Source organism: Cryptomeria japonica, chromosome 8, assembly GCF_030272615.1.
Source record: "Cryptomeria japonica chromosome 8, Sugi_1.0, whole genome shotgun sequence".
Taxonomy (NCBI): Eukaryota; Viridiplantae; Streptophyta; class Pinopsida; order Cupressales; family Cupressaceae; genus Cryptomeria; species Cryptomeria japonica.
This window is the reverse complement of record NC_081412.1, coordinates 699,097,979-699,113,705: the sequence shown is the minus strand read 5'-3', so window position 1 is coordinate 699,113,705 and position 15,727 is coordinate 699,097,979. Positions and strand designations below refer to the sequence as shown.

The 15,727-nt window shown below is 33.1% G+C and overlaps 1 protein-coding gene across 1 annotated transcript; it reads left to right on the top strand.

Moving 5' to 3' along the window:
* Positions 1-11,196: 11,196 nt before the first annotated feature.
* On the top strand, positions 11,197-13,254 carry LOC131064730 (uncharacterized). The gene is made up of 3 exons (XM_059210766.1): positions 11,197-11,604; positions 11,999-12,210; positions 12,559-13,254. Exons 1-3 carry the CDS (start codon positions 11,391-11,393, stop codon positions 12,940-12,942), a joined length of 810 nt encoding a protein of 269 aa, XP_059066749.1. The 5' UTR covers positions 11,197-11,390; the 3' UTR covers positions 12,943-13,254.
* Positions 13,255-15,727: the final 2,473 nt, after the last annotated feature.

Genomic DNA, 15,727 nt, shown 5'->3' with positions numbered 1-15,727 from the left:
CCTATTTGTTATTTAGTTTGAAATCTTGGTTTGCATTCCTAGGGTAGGGTCTCATTTTCCCCACATCACAATTTTAGGCCTTGCAATGCGTTAATATTTTTATATAAGGATTTTGAGTTGAGTATTTAAGGAAAATAATTTCAAGATCACAAACAATTTATTTCAAACAAACTTGTTTGACTAGACTCCTATGATTGCAAATTGATTGATCATTGGGAAGTTTTCAAGTTCCCTAGCATTCCTTTTGTATTCCAATCCACTCCTTTCATATTTTGGAAAGCAATTATTACTAAAATCAAGAAGAATTAACCTTTTGGATTACAAAGTCCCTTTCCTTGGCAAGGAAATTTTAGGTATTGTTCCAAATTCTTTGCTCTTCCTTCTAAAGCTTCCTAATCAAATGCAAAGGGACATTTTCAGTGCCTCTACTGATACTACCTAAGCCTTCCATTGCATAATTGGGGTTTTTGTTACCTCCCTCATAATTTTAGAGGCTTAGATTTCATCCAATCCAATCCAAGGGTTTAGCACATTATGCCAAATCCGTAATCAAAGCCCTTGAAGGAGATGAACCTTGAGCTACTTTGATTAGCCACATTTTTATTGGTGTGCCTAATGGGAAACAAGCTTGGAAGGATTTTGGTCTACATACCCTTCTTAAAATGAAGGAACTTATTCAAATTTAAGACACTTTTGTTATAGAAAGCATTTGGAAAGATTTGCGGGACATTAAATTCTAGCTTTTATGGGATGACAATGAATTTTGTAAGGAATTTTCATTAATCATCAATCTATTTTGAAATCTCCTATTCTTTCTTATCAATATTGATTACTTACTAGGGTTCACTCAGTTCATGCTTTGAAATTTTATAATATGGGTATCATGACTCTACTTGTTATTTTTTTTTAAACTAAAAAGAATTCTCTCTTTGGCCTTGAGGCCAAATTAAAATTAATACTTTCTAATTAGGATATGGAGACTTGATCATTATTAATTCAATTCCTTCATGTACAAAATAGGGATTCATTGCACCAAATTGTAGTGGAAGGATTGGAAATAGTACCTAGAGACACCATTTTGTAACTAGAAACCTTGCAAGGGATATACCTAGCTATCTTCGCATCCGCACATGGTGACTAAATTGAATTAAAATGGCTTCTCCAATCTTCAATAGGCTCTTAGCAACATAGGTTCTATAATTTTTGGTCAACTAATATTTTGCCAAAGATAGCTCATTTTGCATATTGATTTTCTACCAAGGCCTTTGTATTGGTACTAGATTATCTCATTTGGAAGTTGGTGATCCTCTCTACTCATTTTGTGGGCAACAAGAGAACTCGATAAGTTTTTCTATTCTCGTTTTAGTGCTCAAGAAGCTTGGAATTGGATTTGTGACTTTTTCAAGCCTTTTAGAGCTAATCCTTTTTCATGGCATATGGTCTTATTGGGAGATTGGCCTAGAATTCTTGCTTAAGTTACTTAGATATGGTATGCTTTTAGGGCGAAATCTTATTAGCATTTGGAACGATAGAAACTCTATTGTTTTAATGGGTTGTTTTATTGATATTCATTTCTCACTTTATATTAAAGCTTTGATTTCTTCAAATGTTATGCAAATTCAAGTGCAAGCCAACAAAGTTGCACTTAAAGTGACACACCTTTAGGTGCTTTTAGATCACCGGGGAAACTTTCCTTGTATGATTGTTGACTCTAGCCTTCAACACGGGTCACTTTTTTCCTTGTGGACATAGTTAATTTTCTTGGGGAGGTCATGATTTTTAGACATATGGTTCTTGATCCTCTCCAAGAAGATCAAGAGGTTCATCTGCTAGTGATTGGGCTCAACTACCTTGCCCACCTTTTGCCTCATTTCAACCACATGACCATGGGGTGCTTGATTGGACAAATTTTGGCAGATTACCTCACCTTGCTTTAACCATCTTTCTTTCTTAAGACACCCTACTTATTGAAGAAGAAAATGAAGAGGGAACGATCAATGATAATGAGTCTGTTTTTGATGACTTAGACCTCATGATATATGGGGAATACTATATAACTATGATATGCCCTTCATTCTCATAACTCTTGTTTCTTAGTGGATTTGTCTTGTTATCTTATTTTTTGATGTTCTAAGATTAGCCCTATTTTGATTTCGGGTGTAACTTCTTACACCCACCTTTTTTTGTGAATGTGTAGTATTATTTTTCTTTACAAGAATATAAACACCTTCGTTAAAAAAAGGGAAAATAAATCTTATATACTTATTTGTTAGTTTTTAATAGTTTCATTTATAAGTACTATTAATGTTTTTATATTTGGAAACAAAATTTAGATCTAATAAGTTTTTCTTTCACAATCATGACATCATATGCTTCTTCTCCTATTGCTACTATAGGTTACATCTCTCAAGATGATTAAGGCACATGTTTATATATTCATCCTCACTCTATTATTTTATATATATTTCTTCGTATCCAATGTTAATATCTCTGATATTATATGCATTTCTAGACATTAATTTTGTACATTGATATAACGATTAGGCTATCTTGGGTCAATCTCATGTGAGATGGATTCTACACCTTGCAAAATTGACCCTTAAATTTCAAAATTTAAAATTATTTTTTTGTTGTCTATGGTCCATTTCTTTCTTGTCATAGGCCTACTTAGTACACATTTCATGTGATTTATTGATATATAGTTATATGTAAATGAATTGAATGTGCATTCATTATCACATCTAATTATATCTAGGAGTCATTCACAAGATTTTGTGTATTGAAGTGAATAATCATTCTAATAATACTTCAATTGGAGCACTAAAAGGAAGCTGAATTTGTAGAATCATTCTATGAAATTTGTATGACTGAAAAGTATCCTCTTTGCTAATTTGCATGACCATAAACAAGTGTAACTAAGGGAGAGTTGACTTAGGATAATATTCAACCATTGTGATCTAGTGACTTCCACAAGGCATTTTTACATATTTCTAGTCCTTGACAATCAACATAGGGTGAAGGATTGGGTGAATTATATAGTAGAAGTATGCAATACCCTAAATCCAATCCATTGGTCACAAGATAGATCCACATGAAACATAATTGATCCACAAAGTGCAAAATTGACCTTGATGGATGTGTAAATCTCCCTATAATTTGATAAGCATTCCAAGACTACCAATTTCACAAACTCTAGTGAATGGATTTACTACGATATTAGAATTCATAACTTCTCTTCAAATTAAGAGCCAAGCACACATTTTCTTTGTAGTTTATTTATGAAATCAACATTTATTTTAGAATTATCTAGTCCCAACTAACCACCATTACTTTAATATAAGTTATTTATGACACATTGAATGGATTTATTTAATTATAGATCAACATTAGGAAAATATTTTTTTACTTTTATATTTTGGTGAACTTGTTTTTGTACCCCCTAGGCTCTAACCTTAGTGCTATACCTTCATTATTTTTTAGCATTTCAAATTTCTAAATTTTGGCTAGATTATCATTTTTTAGATCTTTGTAGTGTCTTTATCACCAATTATTGCTATCAAATGCTTACATATTTTCTTCTATGGTTTTGAATTTCATCATGATATATCTCTTTGTCCACCCTACAAACCCTTGGTTACCACATTAGCATTTGTTTCTCATATCTATTTTATATCACAAATATTTCTAATTTCTATATTTGAAAGTGATATTTTGTGCCCTTTTCCCCATATTTCTTTATTTTTCTAATGCTACATGATACTTACAATCCTATTTTCCATTGAAGAGTGCTTGTCTAAACCCTACCACAACTTCCCATTCTAATGAAATTGAAATTTACTTTATTGATAATGTTGAGAACAATATGGACAATTATGATCATGTTGCCCACATGTGCAACAAGACTTTACAAACTCACTAGTTTGGTTAATGTTGAAACTCTTACACAACTAGCTAATACAATTCACAATGTGCACATCACTAAGCTCCATGTATTAGAGAGAGTGCAATCTTTTGTCCTAGGATTGTTGCATCTACTTTTTGCTCCATGCATATACTTACTCCCTCTCTTCCACCAACACTCCTTCCACTATCATTTTCATCCCCATAGTGCTCCCCCTACCTCTATTGTTGTTTCACCACATACAACTATCTTTTTTCTACCTTTCACCTTCTTTGTGTAGGTTTTTATTTCCCAACATAGGTTTTCACACACTTTCATTTAAGATTGATTAAGTTAGTTAGTGTTGGAAGAGTGTGAGTTGTTGATATTTTTCATAAAATTTACACACTACTATTTTTGGATTCTTGAGGTGTATTTCTCTTATTAGTCATATTTGCCACATCCTTACTCTCACTCAACCTATATATGCTAGCCCTCCTAGCTTTATTTTCAATACAAAATTTTATCCTTCATGCAACTTCATGCTTATGTGTTTTCCTAATGGTATTTTGCTTCATGATCATTTGTATCCCTCTAGGAAACCAACTTTTTAATGCTATTTTGTAGAATTCAGACCTATTAGTCGGTACAATTTGGTGTAGAATATATTCTCTAAGGTGATTGCTAATAGATTACTGGAATTCCTTCTTAGATTAATTATCCCCCAACAAAGTGGTTATGTCCCCCAAAAGAGATTTTGGACAGTAGTGTTTGTTCATGAGGTAGTCCATTAACAAAAAGGAAGGGTTCTCAAGATTGACCTTATGAAAGCCTACGTAGGGTGGATTGAAGCTTCCTAGGGAAAGAGACCGCGATGTTTGGGTTTGAGGCCAAGATATTAGATATTGTTCTCCAAATGGTGTTGTCTCCTTTAGGTTTTTTCAAGAGTTCTAGGGGGCTCCGTTAAGGGTATCTTATTTCCCTTTACTTGTTTGTTATTGTGGTGTAAGCTTTGGGGATGATTATTCTTTTGGTTGTTAGCGCAAATGGATTAAGGGGGGTGTCCCCTTCCTTAGTTGGCCCCTAGCTCTCACTAGTAGTGTGGATGCCACAACGATTTTGGGGAAGCATCTATTAGGGAGGCTAAGTCCTTAAAATCCATTATGCTTCGATATGAAAAGGCCTCTTTTAAAAAAATCTATTACACCAAGAGCTCTAACCTCTTTTTGAACACATCCATCACTCATTAGCAAAGGTTTGCTTCTATACTTCGATGTTAGATTGAGGAACTTCCTTCAAATTACCTTGGCTTACCCTTGTTCTTGAAGAAAGTGTTGAATGCTTTGTGGTTGGATTTCATGGAAAAAATTCATTTCATTACACAGGATATCCAACATCCTTAAGATTACATTTGCATGAATAGTAAAGGAACTTGAAAGTATAAGAAAGAAAGTAGAATGAACTTGATACAAATTTCAATGCCAAGACCTTTGGTCCCCAATGGTGGTTATACATGTCACCTAAGCATGTGGAACCCCGAGGTCCACCCCACCGCACTCATGGAGATAATCACATGGCCCAAACACTCAAACAATGAATATACATGGGGATAGGTAGGATTACACACAACACACATGGATTATACACACCATGCATGATCATAGAGTGAAACACCAAATAGAAATACGATACAAGACATCTTAGGTGCTAATCAATCTACATTAGGAGTTAGATGCTAGAGTGCAAGTAGGAGAGTATCATTACATGATCATAAAGGGATTACCTCACACAGGATCCAAGTACCTCTCCATATGGACCAAAATACTTTATCTTACCCGATCTGGTTCTCCATGAGCATACAGGTCTTCCCAAGTCATCCTTAGCCTATACGAGCGCCCAAAACATGCAAGGGGAATTCAACTATCTTGTTTAATGTTTTACCCATGTTTTAATTTAGTTACCACTTGATTATAAGACTACTTATGTTGTGATTGCCAGTGTGCCACTTTGGGTCGGGGACACGTTGGGAGCCACTCCCTCAACTCTCTCTAGTACCTAATCTGAAGGCTCATCCTATTCTACACAAAAAAGGAAACAAGACAAATCAATAATAAAATATTACATATCCATTTTTTGTAGGTAAGTACCATTCTTATGGGGGTGACTCACTCTATTAACTTAAAAACCAAAATACATAAAAGTTCCATTCCCACAAATTAACAATGGTGGGCAATGGATGTGGAGACAATGTATTTCACACCCCTTACAGATCATCCATGCTCGCCGTCGGGCAATGGTTACATAAAAAAGCCAAGCTTTTGGCCAAAGATAGAACCCTTGCAACCCCATTACTAGAAAGTGGTAAAGCAGAATGATTTAACAGTGATTCCAACATTTCTATATTACCACCAGAGACCCTTGAAATATTACATATCTATTACTATTCACATATAATACACAATTGTTCAATCCATAATAACAACATGCTACGACATCCAAATAGATCCAATTTCAAAATTCCATACATATTTTCCATCATTCCACATAAAATATAAAAAAATCCACTTTATTTCTCTTTTCCAAACTTTCGCCAAAAGCCAGGGAATGGTGTTTTCCACCATGAAAATAACTTCAAGAACACAAAATTTTCAAAATTTAAATCTCAAAAATTTAAAGATACCTTTTTGAATCCTATGTATATAGTAGGTTTTCACATCAATTACACAAATCCATCCATTCAATCAAAATTTTGGCACGACAACATTTAAAAAATGGAGTTTTTGCAAATTTTCTCATAACAAATTGAACACACAATTAAAGGGATTGATTTTTATAGAGAATATTTCTTTTGATCCATTGAATCTGTAGCATCGTAAATTGTAACCAATACAATTCATACCTCATATTTGTGCTCCTACTTTAGCGTGTCTTATTTTCATTCCTCCTAGGCTCGTTTTGGCCCCTTCTTACTCTGAATCTGACGTCACTTGTTTGCACCGCAGAGGGCGCCCCATCCCAGAGTTGTCTTCCCCCAGTTGTTGATTTCATGGTCCTATTTTTGGAGGACCAGGACATGGTGGCGCCTTGTTCCATGTCATGGCATTCCACTGCCTTAGTTCTCCTTAAACAGGACCCTATTCAAATTTGGGTAGGCTCTCCGCCTCCCTGATGGATTTTGGTCCTTGTGCCTCAATGTGACCGTTGGAGGTTGGCCTAATTGATAATTTACTTAGGGAACCCTATATAAGGACATCTTATCAATTCATTTGGACATTCACTATCATACCCCATCATTCGTGCATCTATCAAGCATTCTCTAGCATTCAAGGCATTATTTTATCCTTAAAGAATCATGGAGCAAAATCACATCAATCTTTATGCAAGCATGTGTGTTTGATTGGATCATTCATGTTCATGTGTTTGTTATGCTATTACATCCAACATTTGTGATTATATCTAAAGAGCATTGCATCATCAATCTTCTTTTCAACCATTGCAAATCTGAGGTATATCTTACAACATTTACTTCATAATTTACATTATCCAATTCAAGGTTAATTATCTATGATCATGTATGGTGTGTATAATCCATGTGTAAGGAAATTGATTCAGGAGCTATGGTTAAAAATTCTGACAAAGTTCGCAATGACGAACAGGTTCAAATTTTGAAGGAGCGAAAAGTGGAGGACCAGGGAGACCTAGCACAACAACCCTAGAAATTATGCCCAAGCTTTTGACAGTGAATTTAGTGTCTCCCTAATCTAGAAAAGATCCCACTTGTTAGTCTTAGAGTTATAGGACTAGGGCAACCTAGCACCACAGTCTTGACAATTTAGCTTGAATTTCCAACAATAGGTTCCGATCCTCTTTGTTTTGCTTAGATCCCCGCATGTGGCTTTGTCCGATGTTTGTAGCTCTCTATTACTTTTGATTTACTTCAATTATTCATTTCTTTACCCTAAACTTCACAATTTAGATCCAAATTTCAACACAAAAAGGGGAGATAAACTAGTAAGTGAATCCAATCAGTATTTCAACCCTTTTCCTAATTGAATTATGGCTAGATCTATTGAATTCACCCTCCCTTTTAGTGTAATGATATATTAGGTAAGATTAGTGGTTTTATTATCTTAATTGGTGAAACCCCAATTTTACCACCATTATAGATTCAAATGCAAGCAACTAGAATTGAAAAGATTAACAAAATAGAGAGATGTGAGAGTCCTACCTCAAATTTGCACTAAAATGAAAAGTTGAAAATATTCAAAAACTCAAAATGGATCCTTGAATCCACAAAGCAATGAGATATTTGTCACAATCCTAATCTAATGTAACAATCCCAAAAAATTCTCCAACAAATCCCTCCCCAATCATCATTTGAAAATCTAACCATAGGAGGGTTTTGAGCACTCAACATTAAAAAATAGACTAAACCCCATTAGCCTTTTTACCTTTTAAAAATAATAAACAATAATTATGAAATAAATCATATTATTAATTCCCCCATTTCATCTATATGCCTTGATTATGTAGTGCACATTAAAATGAATATATATAAGACACATTTTAATTCTGAAGTATTAAATTGCAATTAAAACCATTAAATCCATTTTCACATTAGATTTGATGATAAAATGTAATTAAACATGATTACTCAAACACTCTTTACTAGTTGACCACAAGGGGATGTCTGGGCTTTCTAGACATTACCAACTGCGGTAGTTGGGGTATAAAATGGTAAGAAATAGGGAATCCTACTCAATTAAGTATAATGGGTAAGGTATAGTGACAATTATAATATGAATCAATAGTCAAACTTTTGATGATTTGGGAGAGCATTTCTCTTGTTTATTTATAGACATACCGAGATAAGACCGCACTTCATTTCATCTTGATTAAGTCTACCTATAAAATTATTAAAATTAAATGTAACATAAATATTAAATTTTATTATATTGTGAAGATATAACACATTCACTTCATCTTTTATATTTTGTTTCACTTCCCCACCAAAGAGTCATTTTTTTCCTTTCGTTTTACATGGTTTATCTTGATTATTCATAGTTTCCTTATTGCCCTAGCACACCACATTATTTGTTTATTCACCTTTCCATATTAGCTATATGTATTTTATGATTCTTACATACTTTAGGACAAGTGGTTCTGCAATGGGTGAAAAATTAGGGTTTTACCATTAAATGTGGCAAAATCGCTAATTTTTGCTTAGAGACCATCACATAAGGGAAAGATGGAATTTGATAGATCTAGATTTTGATCAGATTATTGGTTTCCTAAATGGAGTTGTTCTTTCCCTTTGAATTGAATTGAATTAATTAAAGATGCTGAAATTAGGGTAAATGTGTGGATATTGAAGTAATTATGCATAAACAGTGAGCTACAATTGACAAACAGAGCCACAAACCCGGATCTAAGCAATAGATGAAGGTTCAGATCTATTCCCAGGAGTTTGGCCCGAATTGTCGGGATTGTGGTGGTGGTTGCCCTGGTCCCCCAAACTTTTCATGGTTTACAGGGGAACTTGTTCGTCTCTATGAATCCTGTCGTTCCTCTAAAATGTAGCTCTGTACGTGTTCCCGCACACAATAGAAAGGGGGAAATGGTTGGGAATAGGGGTTTGCGTTAGGTCAAACCCTAGTTTTTGAATTAACCATGAAAGAAAATTGAAATGTAAATGAAGTACTGTAATGGAAATGCTTTCCTTTTGAGGGAAAGGCTAAAAATATTTGAAACACTAATGATATATCTTTTAATGAAGTTTTGTTTATCTTCACAAGGAATTAAGGTTTCATGTAGATAGTCTTCATAAAACATAGAACATGAATGTCATCTCCAATGCTTGAATCTTAACTTTACTTCTGCTCCAGTGCTTTATAGAAGACCGATTGCTTGCTCACTTGAATGTAGAATGTAACTGAAATCTTGAATTTGAATTATGAATGTGCTATATCAAAATGATAGGGGTAGATCTCCTTTTATACATGTTAGTAAAAAAACAAATTAATTTTTCGATCTAGGTTCCCACTCAAATTGAGTTACTATTATGAGGCCCCAAAATGGGCCCTTTTTCAGAGGGCCATGGTGCCCAACACCATGGTCCTGGACATCAAGGCCCCAGGATCTTGGGGAGGAAAGTGTAGATAGTAAAAATATTGAGTTTGATACATCGTGTGAGCAGAATCAAAGCTTCAATTAGGCCTTAAAGGATGATTGCCAAAGTGAGGGCCCAAGTGAGGACAAAATTGTAAGGGAGTGCAATTTAGGATGCTACAAGTTGGTATTTGTATAATTAGGGGGACATCTTACGCATTTGATCCACCCTCTCTATTTGCTCTATAATTTCATTTAAAAGTTTTTCTTTTCATTTTGAACATTGTTTATAAGTAAGTTAATTCCTTCTTGACAACTTATTTCATGATTTTCTACGTTGTAATCTATTAGAATAACCTATTATTCATCAATCTAAGGTCTTGTGTGATCAAATTAGGTTAGATTTGCGATCATTATTGCATCTTTTAAATGTCCTTTATTAGATCTAATTCAACACATGAATAAAAACAAAAAAAAAATATTTTCTTTCGATTCACATCTGGGTTATATGATAGAGAGATCATGGTGGCAACTTGATATTATATATTTGTCTATCTTAAGTGTTGGATAATTCTAATGCATAGGCTTCATTTCGCTAGTTTCTTAGAGGAGTGGTAGGTGGTGTTGAAGTTTATGCGGTAGTGGGTGATAGTTTTTAAAACAGGTTGGATTGCAAGTTCTTTATGCGATCTACTTTAAAGGGGTTGTGTTTTAAACTATTGATTGAAAAAATAAATCTCTCTTTTTTTTTGTATTTAAATAACACATAACCTTTGAGTTATTTAGATAGCTCATTTGAAACCAAACTTGTGTGTTTTAATGAAGAAACTAATTTGTAAGTTTTATGAAAGAAATTAATATGATTTCAAATGAACTATCTAAACAAATCAAAACTTATAACATGTTTAAAATTACAGAACTCTTGATTCTTTGAATTTTTAGGGTTGATAGTAGAAATGATCAGCTGTTTGAAGAACATAGGTTTGTCCAACCCTAGAATGTGTTGAAAGTCCTAGATATTAATGCCATGGGAAACAAGATTTTAGCCCTCGGTCGAGATGTTAGTACTTCGAGTAATTTCACATAATTTTTAAGCACGATTATGATGCATCTTGTTGCCTCCCACAATAAGGGCCTATTGGAGGTGATGAGTCAAAGCTGAAACACAAGGATAATAATTCCACTTTCACTTGTGGCAAACTGCAAACCTCTTTCCATCTCAGACGTGTAGACACTGAGCAATGCCAAGCAAGTTGATTGAAAACCATCATCTTCTTATTCTTTGCCACCTGTGCCCATGCAAACGTTTACTTTTCCTTTCCTTACATATACAAACAAAGCTTGTGTTTCATCGCATAACACAGTCCAGTGAGAAAAGATTCAAAAGAAGCATAAGAAAACAATGGGGGACATCAAAGAAAGAAAGGATGCAGAATATTACACAGTGGAAAAACCTTTGCTTAATGATCATGGAGTAGAAAGAGAAGTAATGAAGAAGAGACCCCAACCCCCCTATGGAGGAGACTATGCCAAGAGCATTGTTTATGCTGGTCTTGACGCCATTGTCACTTCTTTCTCCTTGGTTGCTGCCATTTCAGGCCTCCATATGCCCGCTGGTACTATTTGTTTTCACAGAAGTTTTTCACAGTTGACATGATTTAAGATTCAATTCTAACTTGTTTTGGATTCGATATTAGCTTTGGTTTTCTAGTATTCTTGCATATTTGTTTTGTTTAGAGAAGTTTTAGTATAGACGCCATTGTTCTTTCTTTCTCTTTGCTTACCCAGTTTGGGTAGATGCCTATCTCGTATGGATAGAAGTACCTGAGTATGCCTTTGAATCGTACATATATTAAAGTGAAAGTAAGATGCCTATCTCGTATGGATAGAAGCACTGAGTATGCGTTTGAATCGAACATATGTTAAAGAGTTGAAAAAAAATAGTGAAATTTTGTGGTTATGGAAGTTGGGCTCTGGATTTTTCACTTATTTATGTTGTGTCTGATGCAGTGGAAGTTTTGGTGTTGGGATTTTCAAATCTGGTGGCGGATGGAATATCCATGGGATTTGGGGATTTTCTGTCGAGTATTACAGAGAGAGATTTGGCTGCCAGCGAAAGAGAGGTTACAGAGTGGGATGTGCGCTATAATCTGCCTCCTCAGGTCACACAGCTTGTAGCCACTTATCAGTCTCTTGGGATGGACCATCAAGATGCCGCCACTGTAAATACCAATTTTCTCTCCTTCTGTTGAAAGAAATTGGGTCTCTTGTGTAAGATGATTGTTGATTAACATGGTATATGTAAATGTGAAAGGAAATCGGGTTTTCATTTAGGTCTTAGTGGAGAAATTTGGGTTTTCATTTAGTAGGGGAATTGGGTTTTCATTTAGTACTTAGTAGGGAAAATTAGAGTTTCATTTGGTAGGGGGAATTGGGTTCTCATTTAGTACTTAGTGGGGAAAATTGGGGTTTCATTTAGTACTTAGTAGGCAAAATTAGGGTTTTATTTAGTAGGGAAAATTGGGTTTTCATTTAATGGAGGAAATTTAGTGTGGATGTGATTGTTTCAGGTTGTGGAGATATTTTCCAAGTACACTGACATAATGGTGGGCCAAAAATTGGCTACCCAAAAGGGAATCTTGCCTCCTGGTGAAGGAGAATGTGCATGGAAAAATGGAGTGGTGACATTTGTGGCATTCCTGGCATTTGGATGCACTCCTCTGCTTTCTTTTCTGATTCTTATTCCATTTACAGAGAATGTTTATCTGAAGTTTGGAGGGGCCTGTCTTCTTGCTGCATTAGCTCTTATTCTTCTTGGCCTGGCCAAAGCCAAAATCTCAGGGCATAACTATGTTACATCTGTGTTAATGGCTCTCTTCAATGGAGGACTTGCTGCAGCTGCAGCATATTTCATTGGATGGACTCTCAGAAATATTCTTGGCCTTCAAGACTAGTAATCAGCTCCATTCTTTTATAAATGGATTAGGCAGGTGTATATTTTCCAGTAACAGGTATATATATTTTCCAGTAACAGTGACTCACAAAAGTGTGGAAGATGATGTCTAATTTGTCTGGTTGAACTTACCTATTGTAAGAAGGTTGGGTTAGATTGTGTGAGATTTTTTATCATCGAATCACACTATTCACTCCCTGATGATAGATGATGATGGATGATGATGGATGATGATGGATTAGCTTAAGGAGTTGTAAATCTTATAGCTTTGATTGAACTTTGACCTGTTAATAAACTTTGAACATTTTGTCCACACGTTCATTGTAGGATCTTTAAAGTGCCTCATGACAGTTCGTTGCCTTGGATAAGCCTTATTAAACATTTTATGGGACCGAGCAAATTAAAGTGAAATTAAAACTAAAAGATCATTTATTAAAGGAAGATTAAGGTAAAATTATTCTATAAATTTATAGTAAGATTTTAAAGAGAATAATTTTATTTGTTAAATTAAGGTGCGTTGATTGGGACCACTTATTTTGAATTTTGAGGAAGATTTGGAAAAAGGAATATAGGTGGAGAACCTTTAGAAGTTAGTGAAAGGTAGAGAAAGGTATATAATGTCCTCCAACTCACTCCAAAATATAAAATAATTTTCAAGATTCTTTCAAAATGAGTACTTTTTTAATTATTTAATTATTTAATTATTTTCTTCAATTTAATTTAATAAAAGAGAGAAGAGATGTTAAGAACTTAAACTTAATTATTTTCTTCAATTTAATTTAATAAAAGAGAGGAGATATAAAATAAAATTATTTTCAAGATTCTTTTAAAATGAGTACTTTTTTAATTATTTAATTATTTTCTTCAATTTAATTTAATAAAAGAGAAGAGATGTTGAGAACTTAAACTTAATTATTTTCTTCAATTTAATTTAATAAAAGAGAGACAAGATTCTTTTAAAATGAGGACTTTTTTAATTATTTAATTATTTTCTTCAATTTAATTTAATAAAAGAGAAGAGATGTTGAGAACTTAAACTTAATTATTTTCTTCAATTTAATTTAATAAAAGAGAGAAGAGATTTTAAGAACTTAAAAGCAGTTTAGCTTCTTATTGAGTTATTGAGTTTAGCTTCTTATTGAGTTTAGCTTCTGATTGTGATATAAAAGTATTTGTATAGTTTAGCTTCTGATTGTGATATAAAAGTATTTGTATTTTGGGATTTTGATTGTTGAATCCATTTTTATACAAATATATCTATATAGTTTAAATATGTCTAGAGGGTTTTTAAAAGCAAACATTTAGAATGTACAAATCTACTTCTTGAAAAATCTACAAATCAAATTAAAGGAATATTATAGAATGGTACAAATCTACTTCTTAAAAAATCTACAAATCGTCAATTTAAATCCAACTTCTTAAAAAATCTACAAATCGTCAATTTAAATCCAATCTACATTCTGAGCTTTCTTGAACTCAATTTATCCCCATTTCCAATTTCGTGTAAGGTAAATCTAATCTAATCTACATTTTGAGCTTTGAGCTTTCTAGGATCTGATTTATCTTTGAGCTTTCTAGGATCTGATTTATCCTTTGGGCTTTCTAGATATGTAGAATAGATTGTTTAATATAATCTTTTCATCCTATTTAGAGAATCCAAATTAGATTCAATTTATCCTTTGGGCTTTCTAGTTTTGAGCTTCGAGAGCTTTCTAGGATCTGATTTATCCTTTGGGCTTTCTAGATATGTAGAATAGATTGTTTAATATAATCTTTTCATCCTATTTAGAGAATCCAAATTAGATTCAATTTATCCTTTGGGCTTTCTAGTTTTGAGCTTCGAGCTTTTTAGGATCTGATTTATCCTTTGGGCTTTCTAGATATGTAGAATAGATTGTTTAATATAATCTTTTCATCCCTATTTAGAGGATCCAAATTAGATTCAATTTATCCTTTGGGCTTTCTAGTTTTGAGCTTCGAGCTTTCTAGGATCTGATTTATCCTTTGGGCTTTCTAGATATGTAGAATAGATTGTTTAATATAATCTTTTCATCCCTATTTAGAGGATCCAAATTAGATTCAATGTATCCTTTGGGCTTTCTAGATATGTAGATATGTAGAATAGATTTCTATTATTTTTTAATTCTATGGTTTTAGTGGTTTTTTTTTTATATTGAGTCTATATAAGATCATTTGATATAATCTAATTTTCTGATTTTCTAAATATATAAGATCATTTGATATAATCTATTATTCTTTAATTTTGTCATTTTGTAAATATGTAGGATAGAGTACTAAATTTTTATTTTTATATGGAGTCATATATATTTTCCATGTTTAATAATTTGTATATTTTTACAATTTTAATTTTTATCTACACATGCTTAAATGTGATGGTAGAGAGACCCATGGATGTTTTTCTTTTAATAGAAAAATATTTTACCATGTTGAAATGTTTAAAGTGTTTTTCACTTGACGATATTATGTATTGTTTTAGCTGTTTATTATTATGCTTTATATTGAAATAGTAAAATATTTTACTATGCTGAAATGTTGAACAGTTTACTAAAGTGTTTTTCATTTGAAAAAGTTATGTATTATTTTATTTTTTTTTCATTATTTTTTATTTTTTATTTGTAAGAGAATGTATATGTGTTACTTCTATTATATAGATTTATAAGTATTTTGTTTACATGAGATATCAACATAACTTGGTTTGAATTTTGTTTTTATTTTGGATGGAAATAATTGTTTTTGTCATTATTCTTTATTTGTAAGAAAATGTA